Genomic DNA, 22851 nt, shown 5'->3' on the forward strand with positions numbered 1-22851 from the left:
TTTGGCAGGTGTCTCTATCTCTATGGTCCTTGGTTCACTCATCTGGAAGATGGAGCTAAACTGTACAAGGTTGTTCCATGGATCAATTGATGATGCAAAGAAGATGTATGCCTCACAGTAATCTCTCAGCTAATGAAAGCCAATATTCAAGCTGCCCTTGTTCCACCAGGAACCCTGCTGCTCACAAGTGCTCCGGGCCATGCGCTCCAATTCTCTCCATCTTCCCTTCCTAATAGGAGCCAAAAGAGGGCAGAGTCCATCATCCACATGGCAGCCCTAGGCTGCTTTAGCCCAGCTGGTGAGGATTGTGTTAGGGACGTCCCATGTGTGGGGTGGAGGTAATTTCTTACTCTTCTGAGCCAAGCAGGGCACATATGGTGAGGGGGTCCCTGTGAAATGAGGCCACCTGTTGCTCCAGCAACATGCAGAGCCACCAGCTTTTGTCTCCAACAAATGGCCCCAGTGCACCCCTCTTTGAGCTCCTCCATCCTACCCCCTTGAGTTCAGAGAACTAGTTCTCAGTCCTGTTTGCTGTGGGAGGTGGTAAGTGGCAGGTTCTGAGGGAACCAGCAGTGAGTCAGAGCTGGATTTCAACCCTAACTCCTTGAGCTTAGTTCTGGACCTGCTTCCTCATTTGTAAAATGGGTTACTTAGAGGGCCACTGACATGGAATCATAGGTTGGTACACAGAGAAGTACCCAGAACAGGGAGGCATAAGGGAAAGGAATGATAATACATGATTCCAAAAGGCCTTCCAGCTTGGGCCCAAGGAAGGGGTAGGAAGGAAGAGTCTTGACCAGTGGGCACAAAGTCATGTGGGTGCCTGAGAGGCTCCAGGCCAAGGGCAGAGATGTTTTGTGCCAACTAAGGTTGATCATCTAGCAGTTAGGCATGAGTTAGACCTCAATTTGGGCACAGAATTTCAATATACTGTATACTGATGTTTTCATATTGATGTTTACCAATGATGGACTACATATGTGACGGTGGTCCTGACAGGCAAGCCACCCAGCCTCGGTGAGTAATGGGCTGTACCATCTGCATTATGCAGCGACACTCTATGATCTTTACCCAATGACAAAAAATTGCCTAAGGACACATTTCTTAGAATACATTCTCATCATTATGCAAAGTATGACTGTATCTAAATGAAACTAAATTGCTTTGTTGAAGAGATCTGCAGCCCCATATTCACTGCAGTATTACAACAGCCAAGACATGGAAGCAATCTCATTGTCCATCAATGGATGAATAAAGAAAATGTGGCATACATACACAATAGCACAATATTTGCCTTAAAAAGGAAACCCTGTCAGTTGCAACAAGATGGGTAGACCTTGAGGGCATTATGCTAAGTGAAATAAGTCAGACAGGAAAGACTAATCTGCACAATCTCATTTATATATCAAAATAAACCAAAAACTAAAAACAGACCAGATTTGCAGTTACCAGAGGTGGGGGTGGGGAAATTGGGTGAAGGTGGTCATAAGGTACAAATTTCCAATTTTAATATAAGTACTGGGGATGAAATATAAAACATGATGACTACAGCTGATACTGTTGTATAGAATATCAGAAAGTTGCTAAGAGAGTACGTTCTGAAAATTCTCATCCCCTGAAAACACCCAAAATATTTTTTTTGGCAACTAAGTGAGATGATGGATGTTAACTAAACTTACTGTGGTCATCACTTTGCAATAATGTATGTCAAATCACTGTGCTCTACACCCTAAACATATGTAGTGTTTTATGTCAATTATATTTCAATAAAACCGAAAAAAAAAATGTCAGATTCCTGCTCTCAATCTTTACTCTATTTTGCCCCAGATTTCAGTGAGCATTTTAGGAAATTACTCCTTTAAAAATTAAACTGCTCCTTCCTCCTTCCCTTTCTTCTCTCTTTCCCTCTTTTTCTCATCCTTCTCCCTCTCCCTCTCCTCCTTCCCTCTCTCCTCCCCTCCCCTCCCCTTTCTCTCACAGAGTTTGGTACCACCACTCCTTGGCTGGGCATCCTTGGGAAGTTCTCGCAACTCTGAGACTGATTTGTAAAATGGGGTACAGTAAAAAGCAAACTTTTTAAATGATGCCATCAGTTTTCCTATTAATGTTCTTGCTCTGTTCCAGGACCATACATTGCATTTCATCATCATATCTCAGGCTCATCTTGTCTGCGACAGTTTCTTGCCTCATCATGACCTTGACAGGCTTGAGAAGGACTGGCTAGGTATCCTGCAGAATGCGCTCCAATCTGGGTTTGTCTGAGGTTTTGCTCATGATTAAACTGGGGTTATGTGCCTTGGAGAAGAAAACCAAGAGGTGGGGCTCCTTCCTCACCATATCAAACCAAGGGTCATGTCCTCTGGGGTACATGTCCTCTGGGGATGTCAACCTTCAGTCACTTGGCTAGTGTGCTGTGTGCTAGGTTTCTCCACTGTAAAACATTTCCCCTTTCCTGCTTCATCCTTTGGGAGTAAGCCATTAAATCCAGCCCACCCTCAAAGTGGGGGAGGTTAAGCTCTATCCTGGAGGGAGAGGGAGTATCTAGAATAGTAACTGGAATTCTTCTATAAGCAAATTTGTCTCTTCTTCATTCAATTCGTTCATTTAATAACAAAATAACATTGCTATGTCAATCAACCAATCATTTATTTTGGTGTAGACTCTCTGGATAGATTATGTGAGATAAGAGTACCCCACACAGTGGACACCAGAAAGTAATTATTTTGCTGCCTTTCTGTCCTTTCTCCTGGTTTCCTTTTTTCCCTCCTAAATGTTTAGTAAAACAAGTTTAAATATTTTCCCTGATGATAAAAGTAAATAGTGCTCATTGTAGAAAACTTTGACAATATGGAGAGGTAGCAAGAAAATAAAGATATCTGAATCCTACTACCTAGAGGCAATTTTGGCATGAATCTTCCAATCTATTTTTTTGTACTTATATTTTAAAATTTACATACTTGAGATAAGGTGCTATGGTCTGAACTGTGTACCCCACAAATTTAAATGTTGGAGACCCAGTGCCCCAATGTGATGGTGTTTGGAGATGGGGCCTTTGAGAGGTAATTGGGTCATGTAAGTGGGGCCCTCCTGATGGGATTAGTATCCTTAAAGGGAGAGATGCCAGAGTGGTCCCCTCATCTCTCTACCATGTGAAGATATAGCAAGAAGGTGGCCATTCTGACACCCTGATCTCAGACTTCCATCTTTGGGACTATGAGAAAACACACTTCTGTGATTCTGCAAATCTCAGCCTAACAGATTGGTAATGGCAGCCCAAACTGCCTGAGACATAGGTTTATCTCACCTTGATCCTTTTTTAAAATCAATCTCCCCATTCCCCTCATCATTACATCCCCCACATCCTTAAATACTCTTCCAGCAGATGATTTTGAATGATGACATGATATTCCATCATATGGAGGGACCATACGGCATTTAACCAGTTGCTTATTCTATTTTTATAAATATAATGCTGGGGTGCACATCCTGATATAAACTTTCAACAGCATTGCTGACTAGCTGAAGTTAGGCTTTTTCCAAAAGGTACTTTAAGCATGAAGACAAAGGGAGAAAGAAAGGAAACTAACTGAAAATGAGAAAAGCTTGAAGGGGCATGAGCACACGATATAGGCGAGGCTGCCAAGAATGCGCTTTCCCAAAACACTGTCTTCTCTGTGGATGCCACCTCCTCCGAGGACCCTGCCCTGATTTCCTGACCTACCTTAGACCCTGGCTTCCATCACTTGTCTTCTTGGGCTCCCTAGGGCAAGTCACCCTGTTCCTTATTACACATCTGCTTACACTCTATCTCCTACTTTATAAGTAGCTTATTGTTTACCATGTTTATTGTTTACGTCAGTCTCCACTACCAGGGTGGAGATTTTTGTCTGTCTTCTTCATTTAGGTGTCCCAATCATCCTGATCATTTCCTGGTGCGTAATATGCACTGAATAAATAATTATAGATTAAAGGAATGGATTTCAGTGATGTTGGGCAAGGACTTGGATTTGTGGAACACTGTCTACCCAGGTAGGTGGCATCTGTGCCCACGGAGTCTAAGATGTTTGGAGCAGGTGCATCTGGCTCCCTCCCATGAACCCATGACAGCTTCCAGCGAGGCCACACTCAAAGGCCTAGGCTCTAGCATAGGGATAGAAACCAAAGATTTTAGACACAGTGCCTGCCTGTGACAGAAAGAGAACGAGGGGCATGCTCGAACAGGCCCGGGCAGGGTTGGCAGATGGCAGAACGCAAGGGAGGAAACAAATGAATCCAGAGAAGTTGTCCTCACCATTAACTCAGAGACTCACCTTGGTCCTGCCTTTACTGGTTTTGTTGGTTCAGTGGGGAGAGGAGGGGAGGGATTAATTTGGGAGATTCCCAGACAAGGATTCAGGTGTAGGTAGTTTATCTTGGAGGTGTTATGAAAGACAGATTTAAAAAAGATATGTTGAAGATATATTCTAAACTCCAGGACCTCAGAATGTGACCTTATTGGAAATTGGTTTGTTGCAGATGAGGTGGAGTAGGGTGAACCCTTAATCCAACATGAACAAGGTGGCAGTATGGAGACAGGGTTTGGTGGAGGGCAGAGACTCTACAAACCAAGGATTATCAGTAACCTCCAGAAGCTGGAAGAGGCAGAAAGGATCTGCCCCCAGAGTCTTCTCCATTTGGGGGGCTGGGGGACATCTTGGGCAATGCAGGGTGTTGAGCAGCATCCCCAGGCCCCCACTGTCTCCTCACTAAAAATGTCTCCAGACATTGCCAAGTGGCCCTGGGGCAGCAGGATTTCCCCACATTGAGAACCACATCTCTGGGCTCACATCAGGCCCAAGCACTGCTTGGGTTTCTACCCAAAGGATGACAGTGGGTCAGAAGTACATGGAAAATGCTAGAAGGCTGCTCCAAGTTAGTGGTAGTTACCAGTGGGGTGAGGGTGGGGAGTATCATGGGACAAACCATTTCCTCAGGTGTTGCTGGAGTTTTTATGGAAAAAAAACTCAGAAAAAAAATTCAAAAAAAAATTCTGATGTGTTTCTAAAAGGAGCACCTGTCGGGGTGGAGGATTTGACCTAAACAGGGGACCAGGCACTGTTCTAAACACTGTCAGTTCTCATGCTTTGTGAGGCAGGTCTGTGCTTCTCTTCCTTTTGCATACATAGACATGGAGGCATAGAGGCCAAGTGACTTGCCCAGTGTTGCCCAGCAAGGGAGTGGTGGAATGGAGTGGGAACCTGGATAGCCTGGGTCCTGACTGTGCTCTCAACTACTTTTCTAGGCTTGCTTACCCCAAGACAGCTCAGCTCTAAACTTCCAGCACAAACATACTCTCAGATAATGGTTCTACATGATTCTGCTCATACTTCCTCTCCCACCACCAAGAACAGTCCCAGTATCTTCCTCTGAACCCCCAACATGGTGACATAACCCATTTTCAAATTCACACTTTCCTCAGTTCTTGACCCCCACCCCCTCTCTCTGCCAGAGCTCCCATTCTTCTTGCCTCCCACCTCTGTTTTAGCCCCAGGAGAGTATATTTTCTCCTGAAGCTTCCACTCATCTCCTCACTTTAGCTTTGTAAAGAAACATCCTAGAAATGCTGGGGCATTTTTATGGGGCAGCTTTGGTCCATTGGATGTAACCTTCTGCCTATCCTGTGTGCAGGTGAGGCCCAGAAGAGAGCCTGCATGTCTCCCAGATGTGCTGCTGTTCCTGGAGATTCTAAAGAGTTGAGGTCTTCATGCAAATTAGAACACCATGTTCTTATCCCACATCCTTTATGTTTGTCAATAAATTATCATAGTAACAACAGAATGCTATGTCGTCTACCATGTGAACAGACTCAGAGACTTGGACTTGTGCAGTGCATGTCATGAACAACTGTCCATGGCAGCAAGTTTTGCTGCTCACTTCCAAGCTGCACTCTCAACCTCACTCTAAACGAGCCATTGATCAAAGAGTAGATTCTCCCTCCTCCATTTTTCCAAACGGGAACATTCCTTAAGGAACATTTACCATGACATGGAAGAAAGTTCAGCTCCTCTGCCAGGAAGGAAGAAGCCTAGTATTGCTTCCCTAGTAGGTCAGAACCTTGCTTGGCTAGAACCTTAACTGGCAGTAAGAGTACGGAAGAGCCCCAGGATAGGCAGTGGGAAACAGGGTGGAAGTGGGGCAGGTAGGGAGTGCCTATTTACATATTTTCAGATTTGTTCTTAAGATTTTTTTAAGACCTAGGACAAGAGTACTCTGTGTAAATATTTAAAAGCTACTAAATAAAATATGCTAATATGCTTCTCCTTTACAAACATTCTTTTGTAAGCACTTGGGAGGTCAGGATGGAATCTGAACACTGGACATTTGCATTGGTTCATGGTGTGGGGAGAGCTAGACTCGGCTCTTGACCATGGCCTGCCACCTTCTCCCACTCATGGGTCTGTCAGCCTGGGTGCAGGGGTCTTCATGCACAAACACATGAGACAGCCCAATTGGAGAACACACCAAGGAAGAATCTCAGACAAGTCCCTGTAATTGGGACTTGGGCAGGAGACTCTAGGGTGCTGGATAACCCAGTGCATGGTTGAGAAAGTGGGGGGCAGGTACCATATCTTGGTGGACCTGTGCCCTTCTCACTCCATAATGAGGGCTGTGGTTGGAGGAGGGCCAGTGAGGACCCCAGGTCAGAGCCCCCTTGCATAGGCCCAAGACATTATTCCATCTTATCTATGTTGGTTTATGAGTCATACAATCTTTATATTTTCAAAAACCTACAATTATCTTGAAAAACTTACACAAATGTTATTCAGGAACCCTGTATCCTCTAGATCTCCATGCCCTGAGGGGCCTTCCTCCACCTTAGCACTCTGATCAACTCCCATTCCCACGTCCCGGGGGGCCTCCTGGGGCTGTGCTGTTCCTGAGCTGCCTCTCTGGCTCAGCGTCCTGCTGCTGCAGCCTCAGGAGCTGGCTGCCCCACAGGCCCATCTCCTGCTGAACCCGCATCACTTACATTGTAGAGGAGGTCAGTCCACCCTTCCATGGTGATGCACTGGAAAACCGTCAGCACTGCAAACAGGATGTTGTCGAACTGAGTGATTCCATTGTTGGGCCCTTCCCAGTAGGGCTGACATTTGGTCCCATTTGGGCAGGTGCGGGCGGGTTCCTCTGTCCCACATGGAGCTGGAGACTCCCCCTGAATGTCATCTATGTCAGGGAAGGGAAGACAGAAGCACCAGTGAGGATTCGATGCTGTTGGAACAAAAATGGCTATTTTTTCAAAACTAATTAATTTATCTGTCTTTTTTTTTTTTTTAAACAAACCCAATGTTTGGCTTTGTTGATTCACCATTGCCAACTTCATTCATTTCTTCTCTAAGTTTTGTTACTTTTCCTAAGCTTTAGAGATAATAAACTTTAAGACTACACTGCCCTTTAAATATGGCTTTAGCTGCATCTCATAAATTTTGTCATGCATTTTTTCATCATTGTTCAAGTGAAATACTTGACAATGTCTATTCTTATTTGACCTGTGGATAACTAAGAAATATACCTTTTTAGAAAAACTTGTCAAATAGATACACTTACTAACTCAGGACTAATTTATGCCATCTATATCCCCTCCCCACACTTTGCTTTGCAGCCAGAATAGTTTTAAAACAAACCTCAAATAATTCCATCCATAGATAATTTCTCTTAATTTCCAAACACTTTAAGAGTTATCTTTTTCTGTTACTGATTTCCAGCTTTACTGCACTGTGATCAGAGTATGTGTTTTATATTGTTCTGTCCTTAGAAATCTGTTGTTGAGATACACTTTTTGGTCCCAATACACTTGACTTGGTAAATGTGCTGCTGTGTGCATTGTGAGGTGGTTGGGTACAGGGTTCTCCAGACTTCCATTAGGACATATTTGTTAATCTGTTGTGTTATTTTCCTGTAGTCTGACTGATTTTTTTTTTCTTGAGATGTACCGGGCTCAGGGAGCTGTTCTGGGGGCGAGGGAGACCAGTACACACAGTTCTTACCCTTAGGCATAGGAGCTAAGCTTTCTCCCCAAATAGCAGGAGACAGATTGTGAAAATGCCACCAGGAAAGACACTTGTGCCAATGGACGCTCCATTTGCAGGGAAGTATAAGACAGCTTCCCAATGATGCTGGGCTGGGTGCTAAAGGTCCAGTCTGAATTCAAAGGTGTTGATGGGGAGGGACGAGGAGAGAGACTTCCATCAACACACGCATCCCTGACCTTCCCCACTGAACCAGAGCAGCATGTAGGAGAGGACTTTATTTAGTGAGTGACATTTTTGAAGGTTTTCAAAGAGTGACATTGTCTGCCAAACAAACAGTCAAGTGTGTAAACTCAAGCTCCCCACATTTCAATGTATGTGCTACAAGCTATGCAGTATCCACCCCCTAGCTCCTCTCAGCACACAGAGAGAAATAAACCAAGATGGCATGCGTGGCTTATTGGAAGCTACAGTGAAATGGAAACTCTGGGTCATGATAAGACGTAGACTCCCTCCACTGCTTTCGGAAGTGACACTGCTGCTTGGAAAGTGGTGACCACTGGGGCCACTAGTTTATGTTGCTGGAAACACCTTCTCCACTCACACTGGATATAGTACAGGAATATGCTTTAGAAAACACAGGTTGAAAGGCAAAATCTTTTAAAACAGAAGGCTCAGGATAAGGATAAAAAAGCCCAGAGGCTCCCATGATAAATGAAGACTACTGTTTGTTGGGAAGGTCGCTTCTGTCAGGAACCTTCTCTGTCTCCACCCTGTGTCTGAGCCTGGCTGGCTTCCTACCCGCCATGGAGTGGCCCCTGCGAGCTGAGCCCTCTTTCCCTTAGGGCTCCAATAAATCTGGAATGTTCATATTTGGCGAGGGATAAAACCTTGCATTAGCCGTCACTGCTAAGAACTGTATGCAAATGAGGGGTTTTCTCTCAAACTATTCAGGAAGCTCTTGGAAAGCAGAAAGCCTTCCACTTTATCCCTGCGTGTCTCTGAGAGCTAAACCCTGTGCCGGGCGCACAGGAGTCAAGCTCCTCGTAAGAACGGCACTGCAACCGAGAACCTGTCTATCTTTAGCAGAGTTGCCCAGTTGTGTTCTCGATTGCCATCCTCCCTCAACTCCCCCCCCACCCCCCACCGACATGAAACACTCTGAGGGCTGCTTCTAGAAAAGCAATCGTCCCGAGAGTCTGAGGAATTTGGTTATAAATATATTTTAAAATTAACCTGCTGCCAGGGTGTCTGTATATATCTGTCTCTTACTCACACGCCTTATATTTTTAATTGTGAGCTTTTCAGTCATCCTCCTAAATCAAGGCTTCCTACCCTCCAGTTGCCCCACCCACGTCTGCCCCCTCCCAGCCCCACTCAGACCCAAGCCAGTCTCCTGTCCTCTCGGCTGGAATGAAAAAAATAACACCCAGACCAAACCTAGTATCCAGGAGCCTGGTTTTTCTGCTCTGGGCCCATCTTTCCAAGGGGCCCTCACTGTATCCCTTCCTCTCACATTTCCACTTAGGTGACGAGGCCAAGTGCAGAAATAGTTCTGCCTCAATTAACACCTTCTTCATCAGGGAAAGAAATAATTAGGACATCCCATATTGAGCAAACTTCACAGGCCCAGGAGAGGAGACAGGAGGAGTAAGAGAAAAAGAAGGGAAAAAAAGCATCCCAAATCAATCTTCCTTACTGGGTTTTCCTCCCATCTGGGGAAGTCTGGGAGATGGCTGGGCCATTTGGGGGTCACTGGGTGGAGAAGGTGGGCAGGAAGTTACTCTGAGACAGATCTTCTTCCCAATAAGACAGACCTGAAACTGCCCTCCCCACAGGGAGCCCCCTTTGGCTTCACTGTCCACTTGGTCCACTCCCTAGATTCACGGTGGCCTTCATTCCCTACTGGCAAAGCCATTCAGGAGGTCTGCACCAAATATTGAGACACAGGTTTCCTCCTTATTCAACTCCATTTTGTTATTGGGCTTCAGAGAGTAAGTTTGGACAGCCCGAGTTCGGACAGCAGCGGGTTTAACTGAAAATGTACCTGGAGCTGGGGCCCTGATGTGTGGGGGGCAGGGCCACCATCCTGTCACATTGCGGTTCAGAGCCAAGTCCCTGGGGTTTGCCTCCTGCCCTCTGACCTTCTCCCGCCTGCCCACCCCCACTCTTCTTGACCCAGCCTCATGGGCACTGGGCGCTGCACAGTGTTGAGTGAGTTTCACTAATTTTTCTAGTTTTTTCCCCAAGAGGGGGCGTCTTTTCCTAATCTACACAAAGGCTTCTCGCAGTGATTGGCTGGTGCCAAGACTCCCAGTTGGGGTGTCTTCAGGCAAATTCTGGGGCAGACCAGGAGAAGCCATCCTCTATCCTCCCTCCTGCAGTGTGTGTGGGGGCACCCGCACAGCCATCACACCCCTTCCTTCAGAGTAATGTTGCCCTCACCTTCTTCCCGCGGTGGAACTCAGCAGAGGCTGAGGTCGCACACAGCCCATCGTCATCTGCCCCTTTCTGTCCTCGCTCCCTGAAAACACCTCCACCGCCTGCTCCCGCCAGTGTGCAGCTGTGCCAGGACATTAATACCCATCTGGGGCAGACCTTGCTATTGTTGGACAGAAGTCAGAGGATGAGTGCCCCGGCTTCCTCAACCCTCCTGTGGGATGGCTCCGAGCTGTGTGTCCTCCCCTGTCTCCCAGAGATGCCCAGTGGGTCTGAGTCCTGGGTGCCTACACTGGTGGTCTGCTGGATAAACCCCTTTACTAGATGTCTTCCCTTCCCTGTTTTATTACTGCCCCCACCCACCATGGCACTTTCTGGGGATCAATTCCCAAAGAAATCACTGAGCCTTGGGGCAGCTTCTGGGAGATCCCAGCACTAGGCCCTAGCAACATCCAAGACCTCAGGGGCTATTTGTCCCCCTGCCTACACTGCAGTGCGTTTAAAAGGAGGTTCTTCCAGCTGGCAGCAGAAAGAAGCAAATCGCTACATATCCCCCCAGGAGATTGTCCCTAAGGGAGGAAAACTGGAACAACAATAACCAAGTCATGAGCCTCAGACCTACCTGTCCCCTCTTCAAAGCAGGTGGTATGAAATTTTCCCATATAAAATTCTAACCCTATGATTGCAAAAATAAGGATTGCAAAAAATAGGAGGAGGCCGATCTGCAGCAAGGGGATCATTGCCTTCATGATCGACTTCAGGACGACTTGTAAACCTGGGGAAACACAGAGAGAGGGCCCATGGCCATATGAGCAGGTGCCCCCCAACCCCACACCCCAGGCACCTCCCCAGGGACCCCAGAGCACAGGCATAGGGCCATGGTGAAGGAAGATAAAGGGCCACACAGAGACTGGTCATTACAATGAATAGAACAATCCCTCGTAATATTTCAAAGAACTTTTCAATGTGAAATATTTAGAAATGTATTTTACATATGCTGTCCACTGGATGGGCAAGAATGGGGTGGAAGCTGTAGCTTTCTGAGCCATGTTCCCAGCTGTTGAGTGGCTTTCACTAATTTCTCCAGTTTTTTTTTCCCCAAGAGGGGGTGTCTTTTCCTAACCCACGCAAAGGCTCCACAAAGCCTAGTTGCTCCCCTGCATGGGAAGCAGTCAACACCCATTTCAGCCCTGAGAAACCAGACAATAGTTCATTCGTGCTGCTAAAGCGAGGACCTCACGTGGTGGACGCAAATGTGGAGCTATGCCCATTTTACAGAGGTGGGAAGCGAGGCTCAGAGGTGTCGTGATCACCCACAGGCACGAGGAAGAACAGAGGCAGGGTCTGAATCACAATCTGAGCAATGTCAGAGCCTGTGCTTGGAACCACTGTGCTGGATGTTAAGAAAACCTCCAGTTGTAAGTTTCCAAGCTTTGCTTTTTTCCTAACCTCCTTTCTCTCCTTTCCTTTTACCCTCCTGCCCTTCCCCCTCCTTTCTTTTTTATTGAAGTGACATTGGCTTATGACATTATCTAGGTTTCAGGTGTGTGGGCTTACCTATCAACATTTGTATCTACTACATCATGCTCGTCACCAAAAGGCTAATTTTCATCCCTCACCATACAACTGATCCCTTTTACCCAAATCACCTACCCACCCCCTTCCCTTCTGGGAACTATTACTTTGTCCTCATAGTCTAAAAGTTTGCCTTTGTTTTTTCTTTATCTACCACACAGTGAAATCCTAGATCTATGTTTTTCTCCTTCTGACTTCACTCAGAATAATACCCTCCAGGTCCACCTTGATGAGGACGTCGCATAGCCCACGGCAGTGCCTCCTGACAGCAGTAAGAGAGGGATGCTGTCAAGGTGGCCTGAGGGGCTGCTACCCCCAAGGTACATAAACATAAGGGTGGCACTGAGGAGGCAGCACGGTGCGAGCTTAAGGTTGGGATTGGACACTTCCCGTGCCGGTGCCCAGCCTGAGTCTCCTTCGTGCCAGTCACCTGCCCTTCAGCTGCTGTGGGTAGCAGTGGTTAATGGCTCTCAAGTTACCCTTGGTTACCAGAAGCCGCCTCACCTGGGTGCTGTTGCTTCCCAGCCTCCCACTCCCAGTAACTAACCAGCCAAGCACAAAAGGCCGGCACCTTGCCTCACGCGGGAGGACAGCGCTGGTGCACAACTCAGGGGTGCCCTGTGAGGCCAGGCTGACCATCCTTGCTCGGCTTCCACCCTTGCCCCACCCTGCTGCCCTCATTCTCTCTCTCCTGACAGCATTCCCTGCCTCCCACCTCTGCCCGAGTAAAGCAGGTGGCATCTGAACATTTACCTACATCTGCTTCTAGGGAATTAACTGCCTGTTGTATACGACCAGTCCTCTACCAACGACCCAGTCCTCTACTAACCAGAGATGTGATCTTGAGCAGGTCAGGTGGCCACTCTGAGTCTCGTTTTCTTCATCTGTATAGGGGGATTAGAACAGCACCTTCCTCTCAGGATTAAATGACAGAGTTCATACCTGGCAAAGTACCTGGCACATCACAGGCAGCCATTAAAGAGACTCTTTTTAGTGCTAACTCTGGCTAGCCCTTAATTTAACATGGTCCAGGCACCTGCTGGAAACTTGTAGACACCTGAGTGGACGCACCATCATTCTACAGAAACACCACGTTGCCAGTGATCCTGGAAATCTTAACACGTGGGTGGCAGTGAACCTGAACAATGAAGCCAGTAAAATGTAAACTGGTGATGATTAGAGAACCTATCTCACAGGGGTAGGTGAAGATAAATGAGTGTAAAGAAAGGGTATTACTTACTGGCACACAGTAAGCACTTTAGTCACAGCAATGATGATAATAATAGATAATAATTGTTATCTGAGGCAGGACAGAACAAGATCAGCCCTGATTTTTTTGTTTTGTTTTGGTAGCTGAATCTAATCTTGACCTTAAATATTGCAGCCCTCTACCCACCCCGAGAGTGGAACAAAAGCATCCTTGGAGAATGAGAAAAACAGCATGGAGGAGGTAAGGATTTCGGAGTTCATCACTGTCCAACTATAAGTACTCAGGTGAGTAATTTAACCTTTCTGAGCCTCAGACTTCTGGATCCTTCACTGGATGATGGTGAGGACAAACTAAGATATTGCACGTAGAGCTCTTTTTACACTCCTTGTACACAATAGGCAGTTGATGAATGGTGATGGTCACCAATATCTGGGGTTTGGGTCACACTTGCTAGCTCCTAGATCTGCCACTTCTCAGCACTTGACCCTGCTCAAATTATTCAGAAGCTCTGAGTCTCAGTTTCTCCACCTATAAAATGGAGATGTGGGCACAGTCCATTGTCACAGGCTTGGAAGTAGCAATGAGATAATAAGCGATGCTCAGTGTGGCTCCTGATGGACAACAGGGACTCAATAACTGGGTACTGTGGTAATGGATGAGGCTCCTGACTAGCTTTTAGGGGCTCACTGGACCTACAGCTAGGTTCCTGGTGAGTTTCCCCAAAGAGGAGCCTGCCATGATGCACATGGAAGAGCACTCAGGGGCTCTTCCTAAGGTGTCTGCAGAGGGGAACAGAGTGTTCCTGGGAACCCTGATTAGACCCCTTGCCGGGGTCAGAAACTCACGCACTTGGGATTCCAGACACCAGCTTGAGTGGCCGCAGGACTCGAACTGCCCTCAGCGTCCGTAGGTCAAACTCCGTCCCAACTGTTGCCAAGATGCTGGAAGAAAGAAGCCACAATGGAAATGAGAGGGTGGGACTCAGGGTCCTGTCAGAAGGCGAGGGTGCTTGGGACTCAGTGTCGTCATTTACTGACTGGGTGGCCAAGGACAGGTGACTTTACATCTCTGGCTTCAGTTTCCTCATCTATAACAGTGTTAATAGTACCTGCCTCATGGGATAAAAGCTTCCCTGTGGTACACAGAGTGTCAGTTGAGAGGGGGAAGATGGAAGAAAGGGTAGGTTTAGGGGTAGGTCAGGGTGATATTCAATATATTTCACAACCCATGATCAGAATGGATCTTGGGGATGGGTTGGTGGCTGAGGCAGGGCCAGGGGAGTGCCCTTGGGAGTTCGGGCTCTTTACCAAGTAAAAGGAAAGTCGTTCAGTATTGAAAGCTCAGTCTGTATGGGTTCAAATCCAGATTCTGTCACTTCCCAGCTGGGTGACCTTGGGCAAACCACTTCTCTGAGCCTCAGTTTCCCCTGTTGTATAAGAGGGATAACCGTGGTACTGATGCCTCAAGGGTTGTAGGATTAAATGCACTGACAATGAAGTGGTCAACTCTGTCCCTGGCATACAGGAAATATGCTAAGTTACCTAGAAACAAACAATGGACATGGCCCTGGTGGTGTGGATGGCTGAGCCCCAGAAGCGGGTACAGACCCCAAACCTTGGGTCAAAAGGAACCACTCTTGCAAAGGCAAATGGAGTGAGAATCAAGGCAACACAGGACAGATGAGCCTTCTGCTGAACCTCCCTGGAAGACCTCATCATAAGACCTTACTTGCAGAAGTGTGGCTGGTGAGACAGGGGTCTTGCATCTCCTTCTCAGGCAGCCCTAGAAACCTCCCAAGCCTGTTTCCTCAGTGAGTCCATTTCTGAGGTAAATTATGTAGAATGAGCTGCCATAGAGCAATGACAGAAGAGGTTGTCATCGGAAGTTCAGATGATGGACAGGAAATGCCCCACACCAGAGGGCTCTGCATCAAGAGGAGGGTGAGAGTGCAAATAATTTGGGAGCATCTTCAGTGTTGTCCAGGGGCCTGGACCTTACCACTGTGTCCTGGAAACAACCACATTGGCATTACTTTATCTTTGAAACAACCAGTATCTGCCTCTCGGAAGAGCCAGTAAAAAAATCTTTCTCTCAAGAGTCTTCTCTGAAGCAGAGAAAGGCCTAGGAAATGAATGTCCTTGTGGAAACAGTCTTCATCCAAAGACTGTGTGGAGTAGGTGGCTCCATAGCCCAGCTCCTCACCCCTCACTGCTAGTAACTGAGGTGTGTGTGTTCAACAGAGTCCCAGGAGAATGAGCCCCGCTGGCCACAGAGGCAACCTGCCCAGCCACTCAGCTTTCTCCCCTTCTCTCCTCTCTCTTCCACTGCCACTTCCCAGGGACACCTCCCAGATGATCCACTTGTATCTGAACCCTTATTTCAGGGTCTATTTTGGGGCACGCCAAACTAGGACAGGAAGCGTTCCCAACTCCTTTTCAAGATTACTCCTATAGCAGAGGTGGACATTTTAGGTTGGGTTGATCTATTTTTCTACCATCAACAAATGTGATCTGAGTACATCCTACATCCTGAGCAGAGCAATACACAAGACTATCTTGGCCCCATGAGCTGACACAGAAGAGGAATGATATAAAACATAATGCACACAATGCACACCACGAATGACTGACACAGGTGTGACGTGTCCTCAGAGCTGGGAAGACACCAGAGTGGAGGCACATGGCAGGTGCTGTGAACTAGTCTCAGGCTCAAGAAAGGCCAGCTCAGGCTGAGGTCTCAAACATATATGAGGAGGAAGAATCCAGTCAGTGGGGAAAGAACTTTCCAGCACGAGGAATGATTGAGACAGAGATCATGGGGGTGAGGGATGGGTGGGAGGCATTTGGGAAATACTAGGAACTGGACAGTGCCTGGTGCACATTTGGATAGGGCCTCGAAGCTGGAGGTAGGCGGGGGCCACACCATACAACCCCAAAGAACTCTTCATTCAATTTACTCTACTTTTCTCTTCCTCTGCCAACATTCTCATATTCATTTGGGTTCCTCAAACTCTGTCTTTTTCATCATCATTCTCTTTCTGCATCTAAATTTCCTCTTTCTTGGTAGATAAAAGCTATAGGTTAGGGCACACACAGCAAACCACAGGCATTGGGTGTGTCTCCATTAGTTCACTTCACAATGTTAACTAAGCACTTACAAGGTGCTAGGCCCTGTCCAGGCGCTGAAACATGAGTCACAGAAATTCCTGTCTGTGTGGGGAAGAATGAAAGTAAACCCAATAAAGAGGCCGGATGTCAGGGTGATGGTGATGAGGGAGAAAAACAATGCCTGGGAATTGGGAGGGGATGAACGTGGGGCAGGATGAGAGAAGTAGTGACTTTCATAACCCCTGGTAAAGGTAAATTGTTCTTTACCACCTGGTAGGAAACTCATTCAGGGTTAAGAAGATCAAACCAGTGCTGCCCAGTAGAAATGTAAGAATAGAGTGTGAAATTTAAAGCTTCTTAGTAGCCATATTAAAAAGAGTAAAAAGAAACAAGTGAAATCAATTTCAATAATATAGTTTATGTAATCCAATCTATCCAAAGTGTTATAATTCCATAGGTCATTGATATGAAGGACTATTAATAAGACATATTAGACATACTTTTCTTTGGGTGGAGTCTGATGTATGGTGCTGTTCTACACTTCATGGCAAATCTCAGTTCGGTGTTCAGTGACCATGTCTGGCCCATGGTGAACTACTGGACAGTCAGGTCTAGAGAAAGAGACGGTGGAGGAAGGAAAGCAAGTGAAGAGAGAGAAGAGAGCCAGGGGGTGTGCTGTCCCAAGATGTTAGGGGAAACTCTAGGCAGAGGGACAGCCAGTGCATGTGTTCCGAGGAAGAGCGAGAGGCCAGTGTGGCCGGTGTCTCACTCTAGAGTGAGATGAGGGCAGGAAGGCGATGAGCAGATCATCCCTCTGGTGGGCTTTGGGGAGGACTGTGGCTTTTGCTCTGAATGAAGTGGGAGCCACAGAGGGTTCTGAGGTGAAGAGAGATGCAATCTGACTTATATGAAAATAAGATCCCTCTTGGGGGGCAACCAGGGCCATAAGCTAGGAGATGGGGGTCAAGGGGAGTCAAGTGAGCAATGATGGGACTAGACTAGCTTGTGTTGGACACAATGATCATGCTGAGATGAACTTAACCCTGCCCACTGATGCCCATCCAAGCAAGCGGGTGAGAGATTCAAGTACAAATCCTTCTGACCTCAGGGCTATAGGAGGCAGGAGTGAAATGAATGCAGATGGGAGGGCCGGGGACAGCATCATTGCAGAGTCCAAGTCTGGGGAGGCAGCACTGTGCAAAATCTTAGAACTGGGGTTAAACCCTGGCCTGTGTTTCTTCATTGTACAGCCCTTGCCCTAACTTGACCAAGCAGATAATCTGAGACCTTCCTCCCTTCTTTCCAGTGCAATCTCAGTTGGCACCCATATGTATTCTCTTCTGTACCCCTCCATGAAAGGATGAGAAGGAATTAGGAAGGGTAGCAGGAAGGGAAAGGCTTCCATAGTCAAGAAATCTCTATAGAGGCAAAAGGCTCCAAATGATTGGGGAGAAATTGGGTGAACTGGATGGTGGAGGCTGTGAACTGGAGGTTAAGGGTCTTGTCGTGTGGACAGTGGGAGTCATGTAAGGCTTTGGAGCAGGTGAGGGATATGATTAGGGTTGGCGCTGGGAAGACAAGCCTGACAGCTGAAAGGACAGATTGGTGGTGATGAAGCAGAAGTTAGGAGGGAGCCGCAAGAGCAGGCCGGTGTAATGAGGGCTGGAACTAGGACAAAGGCAGTGGGAGTACAAAGGAGGCCCCGATTTATATATAGCTGCCATTGATTGCTGTGCACCGGGGAGCTTGCCTGGGCTCATCACAGCCTCCCTGCATCCCAGCAGTTGGCAGGATGAGTCCCATTTTACAGAGGAGGAAACTAAAGCCCAGAGAAGTTACTAATGTACAGAGGTCTACAACACCAAGTAAGAACACAAACCCAGGACCACAGGACTCCAGAACATCAGTCTTCTATTCAAACAGCTGATGGGATGGAGGGAGGGAGATGGTGAAGGAGAAAGAGAAAAGAATAGTCTCCTGTTTCTGAATAAACAACCAAGGGATGGTCATTGATTTGTTCAAGAAAGGTTTACTGAGCCAGGCACTCAGGTAGGGGCTGAGGATGCTGCTGTGAACAAGGTAACAGCGGAAAAGTGTACATTAGGTGGAAAACAATAAAGAGTCATTCAGGCTCCTACTGGGAGGACTGAGCACAGGTGGGAGACAGAAGAATCAAGGGTGACTCTAGAGTTTTGGCCTGGGCTACCTGAAAGAGTTGTCATCAGTTGAGCTGGGGAAGACGGAAGAAGGGGTAGGTTTAAATGAGATGAGAACTGGATTGTTAACATGTTGAGTTTGAGATACCAGTTTTCTATAACCCCCTCATTAAAACTTTGCTATCGTTTCCATTGGGCTTAGAGTAAAATGCAAACTCTATCATAATCACAAAACTTTTCATGACTTGACTCCATCCTATCCCACCACACTCTGGCCACTCTGTTCTGCCAGCAGGGAAAGTTCTTCCCACCATGGTAATGTGGTGTGTGTGTGTGTGTGTGTGTGTGTGTGTGTGTTTATTGGCTGAGCCTTTTACTGCCAGCACTCTACCATCCTCTCCCCCTCTTTACCTACATGTCTGTTTTCAAATCTTTTAAGTTACAGTTCACATTCTGCCTTCTCAGAGAGGATCTCCCTGGCTTCTCTAGCTAAAGAGACACTTTATGCTCTGGAATTATGCTGTTTATTACACTGAATTTATTATTCACCTCCTCTTCTAGAACACCAGCTCCATGAGGAGGGCAGAGACCTTTTTTTGTAGTACCTGTAGCACCTTTCATGACCTAGCAGACAATTTGGTGAATGAATAAGGGTTGGTAGAGGACAGGGTTATAGTAGACAAAATATCCCTGGGTATATGGGTAACGTGATAAAAGCCGAGTCCCCAGTGGAATGTGGGGGAAGAACTACATCTTAAGGGACAAAAAGGAAAGAGATTGGTGAAAAAAACAGGTGAAGTCACAGAGGTGGGAGAAGACCTAGCAGAGAGTGTCATTCTTGGGGGTGAAGTTTCAAAGCATTTTGAGAAAGGAAAGGTCTTGGTCTCTAAGGTAGCACAGAGTAGAGTAAGAGGCATTGGGTGAAGACTATCCATTACCCATGCCATTAGGTCACTAAGAAGTCATACCATGGTTGATGGCTGGAGAGAAAAGAGAAGAGGAATTAGAAACATCAGCCTGAGGGTGAAAACAGAGGACTTATAGGGTGGGAGACAACTGAATATGTTTATATACCAAAAGGCAGAAGTCAGTGATGTATCCCATGGCCTTTAGGGCTATGTTACCCAATAAGGTAGCCATAACCAATAAGGTACCACTAGCCACACAGCTTTATTTAAATATAAATTTTACATTACCTTAAATTAGATAATCAGTTCCTCAGTCATATTAGTCAAATTTCAAGTGCTCTATGGCCCACTGAGCAGTGCATACACAGAACATTTCCATCATCACAGAAAGGTCAATTGGATGTTACTGTTTTGGCATGTCTACCCATTAGGGCAGGAATTAATAACTGTTTTGTTCATAGCCATATCCAGTGTACCTAAAACTGTGCCTGGTTATAACAGGTGCTTAAAGATGTCTGTTGAATAAATGAATGAAGAAGTAAAATGTAGGAAAGCAAAGATAACTAGTAGAGTACAGTTGAATTTTGTTTTAATTTTTTAATTTTTTATTTTATTTTATTTTTTTTAAAGATTTATTTATTTATTTATACAAGCACTGGATACAGTCAGAAGCGTGGGAGGGTGAGAGAATTCACCAGAGTCAGAGCAGGGAGCAGAGCAGGCAGAAGAACCGAAGTACACTGCTGAGGGGAGCAGCGGGCGGCAGGAGAGGTCTGCACGCCACGTGGGACTCTCCTCTGGTGGCCGGGGAGCAGCCGGGGATCGAACTGGTGCTGCAGAGGCTGCGGGCAGCTTCACAACCCAGCGCTCAACCGCTGCGCCACCAGGGAGGCCCACAGTTGAATTTTGAATAATGTGGTTTTAGGGGCACTGACCGTCTACCCTTGTGCAATCAAAAATCCACATATTTTGATAATGGATTTAACTACCAATGACCTGCAATTCACCCACAGTCTTATTGAGAACATAACCAGTCTATAAACACCTATTTTGTATGTTATATGTAATTTATACTATATTCTTTTTTTAATTTTTATTTTATATAATTTTTACATCATTTTTCATTTTTGCACAATGTATGCATTTTCATCTTGGTTATAGTCCCCATACAATTCCCACCCCCCTTGTTTTGATCCTACTCCCTTCTCCCAGCCTGTAGTGTGTCTCTGGTTTATAGTTGCTTATTGAGTTTGATTTTTACTTTATTATAATTAGTCTTTTTCCTGGTCCCTTATTTAAGTTTTCTAAATTCCCGCTATGAGTGAGACCATTGGTACTTTTTCTTTCTGGCTTATTTTGCTGAGCATGATCCCTTCCAGCTCTATCCATGTTGCCGCAAATTGCATGAGTTTATCTTTTTTACAGCTGAGTAATATTCCATTATGTATATGTACCACATCTTCTTGATCTAGTCATCTATTTTGGGGCATTTGGGTTGTTTCCATAGCTTAACTATTGCAAAGTACTGCTATAAACATAGGGGTGCAGCTGCCCTTTTGCATTAATGTTTCTGTGTCCTTTGGGTAAATACCTAGGAGTGGAATTGCTGGATCATATGGAAACTCCATCTTTAGCAGATTGAGGATTTTCCACACAGCTTTCTATAGTGGTTGGACCAGTTTGCACTCCCACCAGCAGTGCAGAAGAGTTCCTTTTTCTCCACATCCTCGCCAACATTTGTTGTTGCTAGTTTTTTCAATATGTGCCATTCTCACTGGTGTAAGATGGTATCTCATTGTAGTTTTGATTCACATTTCCTCAATTACAAGTGATGTTGCACATTTTTCATATGCCTGTTTGTCCTTTGCATTTCCTCTTTTTTAAATTTAAATATTTTATTTTATATAATTCTTACATCTTTTTTCATCTTTGCACAATGTATGCATTTTCATTTTGGTTATAGTCCCCATACAATTGCACCCCCCCCCTTATTTTGACTCTAGTCCTTCCTTTCCCCGTTCCTCCCTCCCTCCCCCACCCCCCTAATTTATACTCTATTCTTAAAATAGAGAAAAGAAAATGTTATAAGGAAAGTCATAAGGAAGAGATAATACATTTATATATATATTTGAAACAATCCATGTATAAGTGGATCCACATAGTTCAAACCCATATTGTTCAAGGGTGAACTATATATTCTAGAAGAGATGAAAGGCCAGGGAGAAGACAGAACTTGTCTTAAACTGGGAAAAGAACAGAAGAAGACACTGATAGCTGTTTACCCAATAGCCATTCCTACACCTTCTTTTGTGAGCAGAGTCCATCTTCCATCAGAGGCAGAAAAGACCCAATAGTCTCTTTATTCCTAGGATTTCTTGTGAGTCAAGGTGCTTCTTGACAGAGCACACCAGCCATATAACCCAGTTGTGTGCTTAACAGGACCCAAGTGATAGTCCAATAGGCACTTCTTGGAAAGAGTTTCATCTTCCTGAGATGAGTCTCAAGGCAGGAGACAGCCCCATCTCTTCTTTGGTATGACACTTTTGTGTCTACGTGGGATGCTGAGCAGATATCTGGGAACTAAGGTGGCCAAGGGGTAAAAGTTGCCAAGAAAGTCCTTACACTGATGATGGCGGAGGGAAAAGATGGAAAAGAATCCTTGGAGGTCTTACTGGGCTGTTGAACCAACTCTGGAACCAGCCTTCCAGCTCCCTAGAATTCTTGTAATGTGAATAATGTCCTTTTCCCCAAAAGTTTGGTTTGTCTACTCATTAGCTACATGGCTTTCGGCAAGCTACTCAACATCTCTGTGCCTCAGTTTCCTGAGTTACAAAATGAGGATGATAATAGTACTTTCTTTATAAGCATGGGAATATATGTGATAAATAAATCAGTGCTTAGAACTGTGGAATTTAGTAAATCCTATATAAAAGCTTGTTTTCTCCTCCCTCACCTCCTTCATCATCATCATCATCATCACCATCATCATCTATTTTTACCTTGCCACTTGCCACTAAATTATACCAGAATCAACTGATGAAGAAACCAACACTCAGGGGCCTCCCTGGTGGTGCAAGGGTTTAAGCACCACACTTTGAAGCAATCTGTAGCCTTTGCAGCACAAGTTTGATACCCTGCCAGGGAGCAACTCACATGGCACAGCAGACTCTCTTGTCTTGCCCGTTGCTCCCCTCAGCAGTGCATTTCAGTTGATTTGCCTGTTCTGCTCCCTGCTCTGTCTTTGGTGAATCCTCTCACCCCCTGCATCTCTGGCCTGTATCCCAGCTCTTGTATGCATAAATACATAAATCTTAAAAAAAAAAAAAAGAAACCAACACTCACTGAGTTTTTTTTTCTCTTTGTCAATGTGTTCTTAGTGCTTTATATATTGAGATACCATTTTTTAAAAATAAATTTTATTTTTATATTCCCCATACAATCGCAACCCCC

The 22851-nt window shown here is 45.8% G+C and overlaps 1 protein-coding gene across 3 annotated transcripts in view; it reads right to left on the minus strand.

The window, feature by feature from the left end:
• Window positions 1-22851, minus strand: part of CACNA1A (calcium voltage-gated channel subunit alpha1 A) — a 216052-nt gene that overhangs the window by 101833 nt on the left and 91368 nt on the right. For all 3 annotated transcript variants that reach the window (XM_037505963.2, XM_037505964.2, XM_054693304.1), the window contains exons 4-6: window positions 14080-14171; window positions 11068-11220; window positions 7010-7203 (exon numbers count right to left, since the gene is read on the minus strand). In XM_037505963.2, coding sequence (XP_037361860.1) covers window positions 7010-7203; window positions 11068-11220; window positions 14080-14171 — 439 coding nt within the window. The remainder of the gene's footprint in view (window positions 1-7009; window positions 7204-11067; window positions 11221-14079; window positions 14172-22851) is intronic.

Source organism: Talpa occidentalis, unplaced genomic scaffold (genome assembly GCF_014898055.3).
Source record: "Talpa occidentalis isolate TD23 unplaced genomic scaffold, MPIMG_talOcc4v2.1 talOcc4.12, whole genome shotgun sequence".
Lineage (NCBI taxonomy): Eukaryota > Metazoa > Chordata > Mammalia > Eulipotyphla > Talpidae > Talpa > Talpa occidentalis.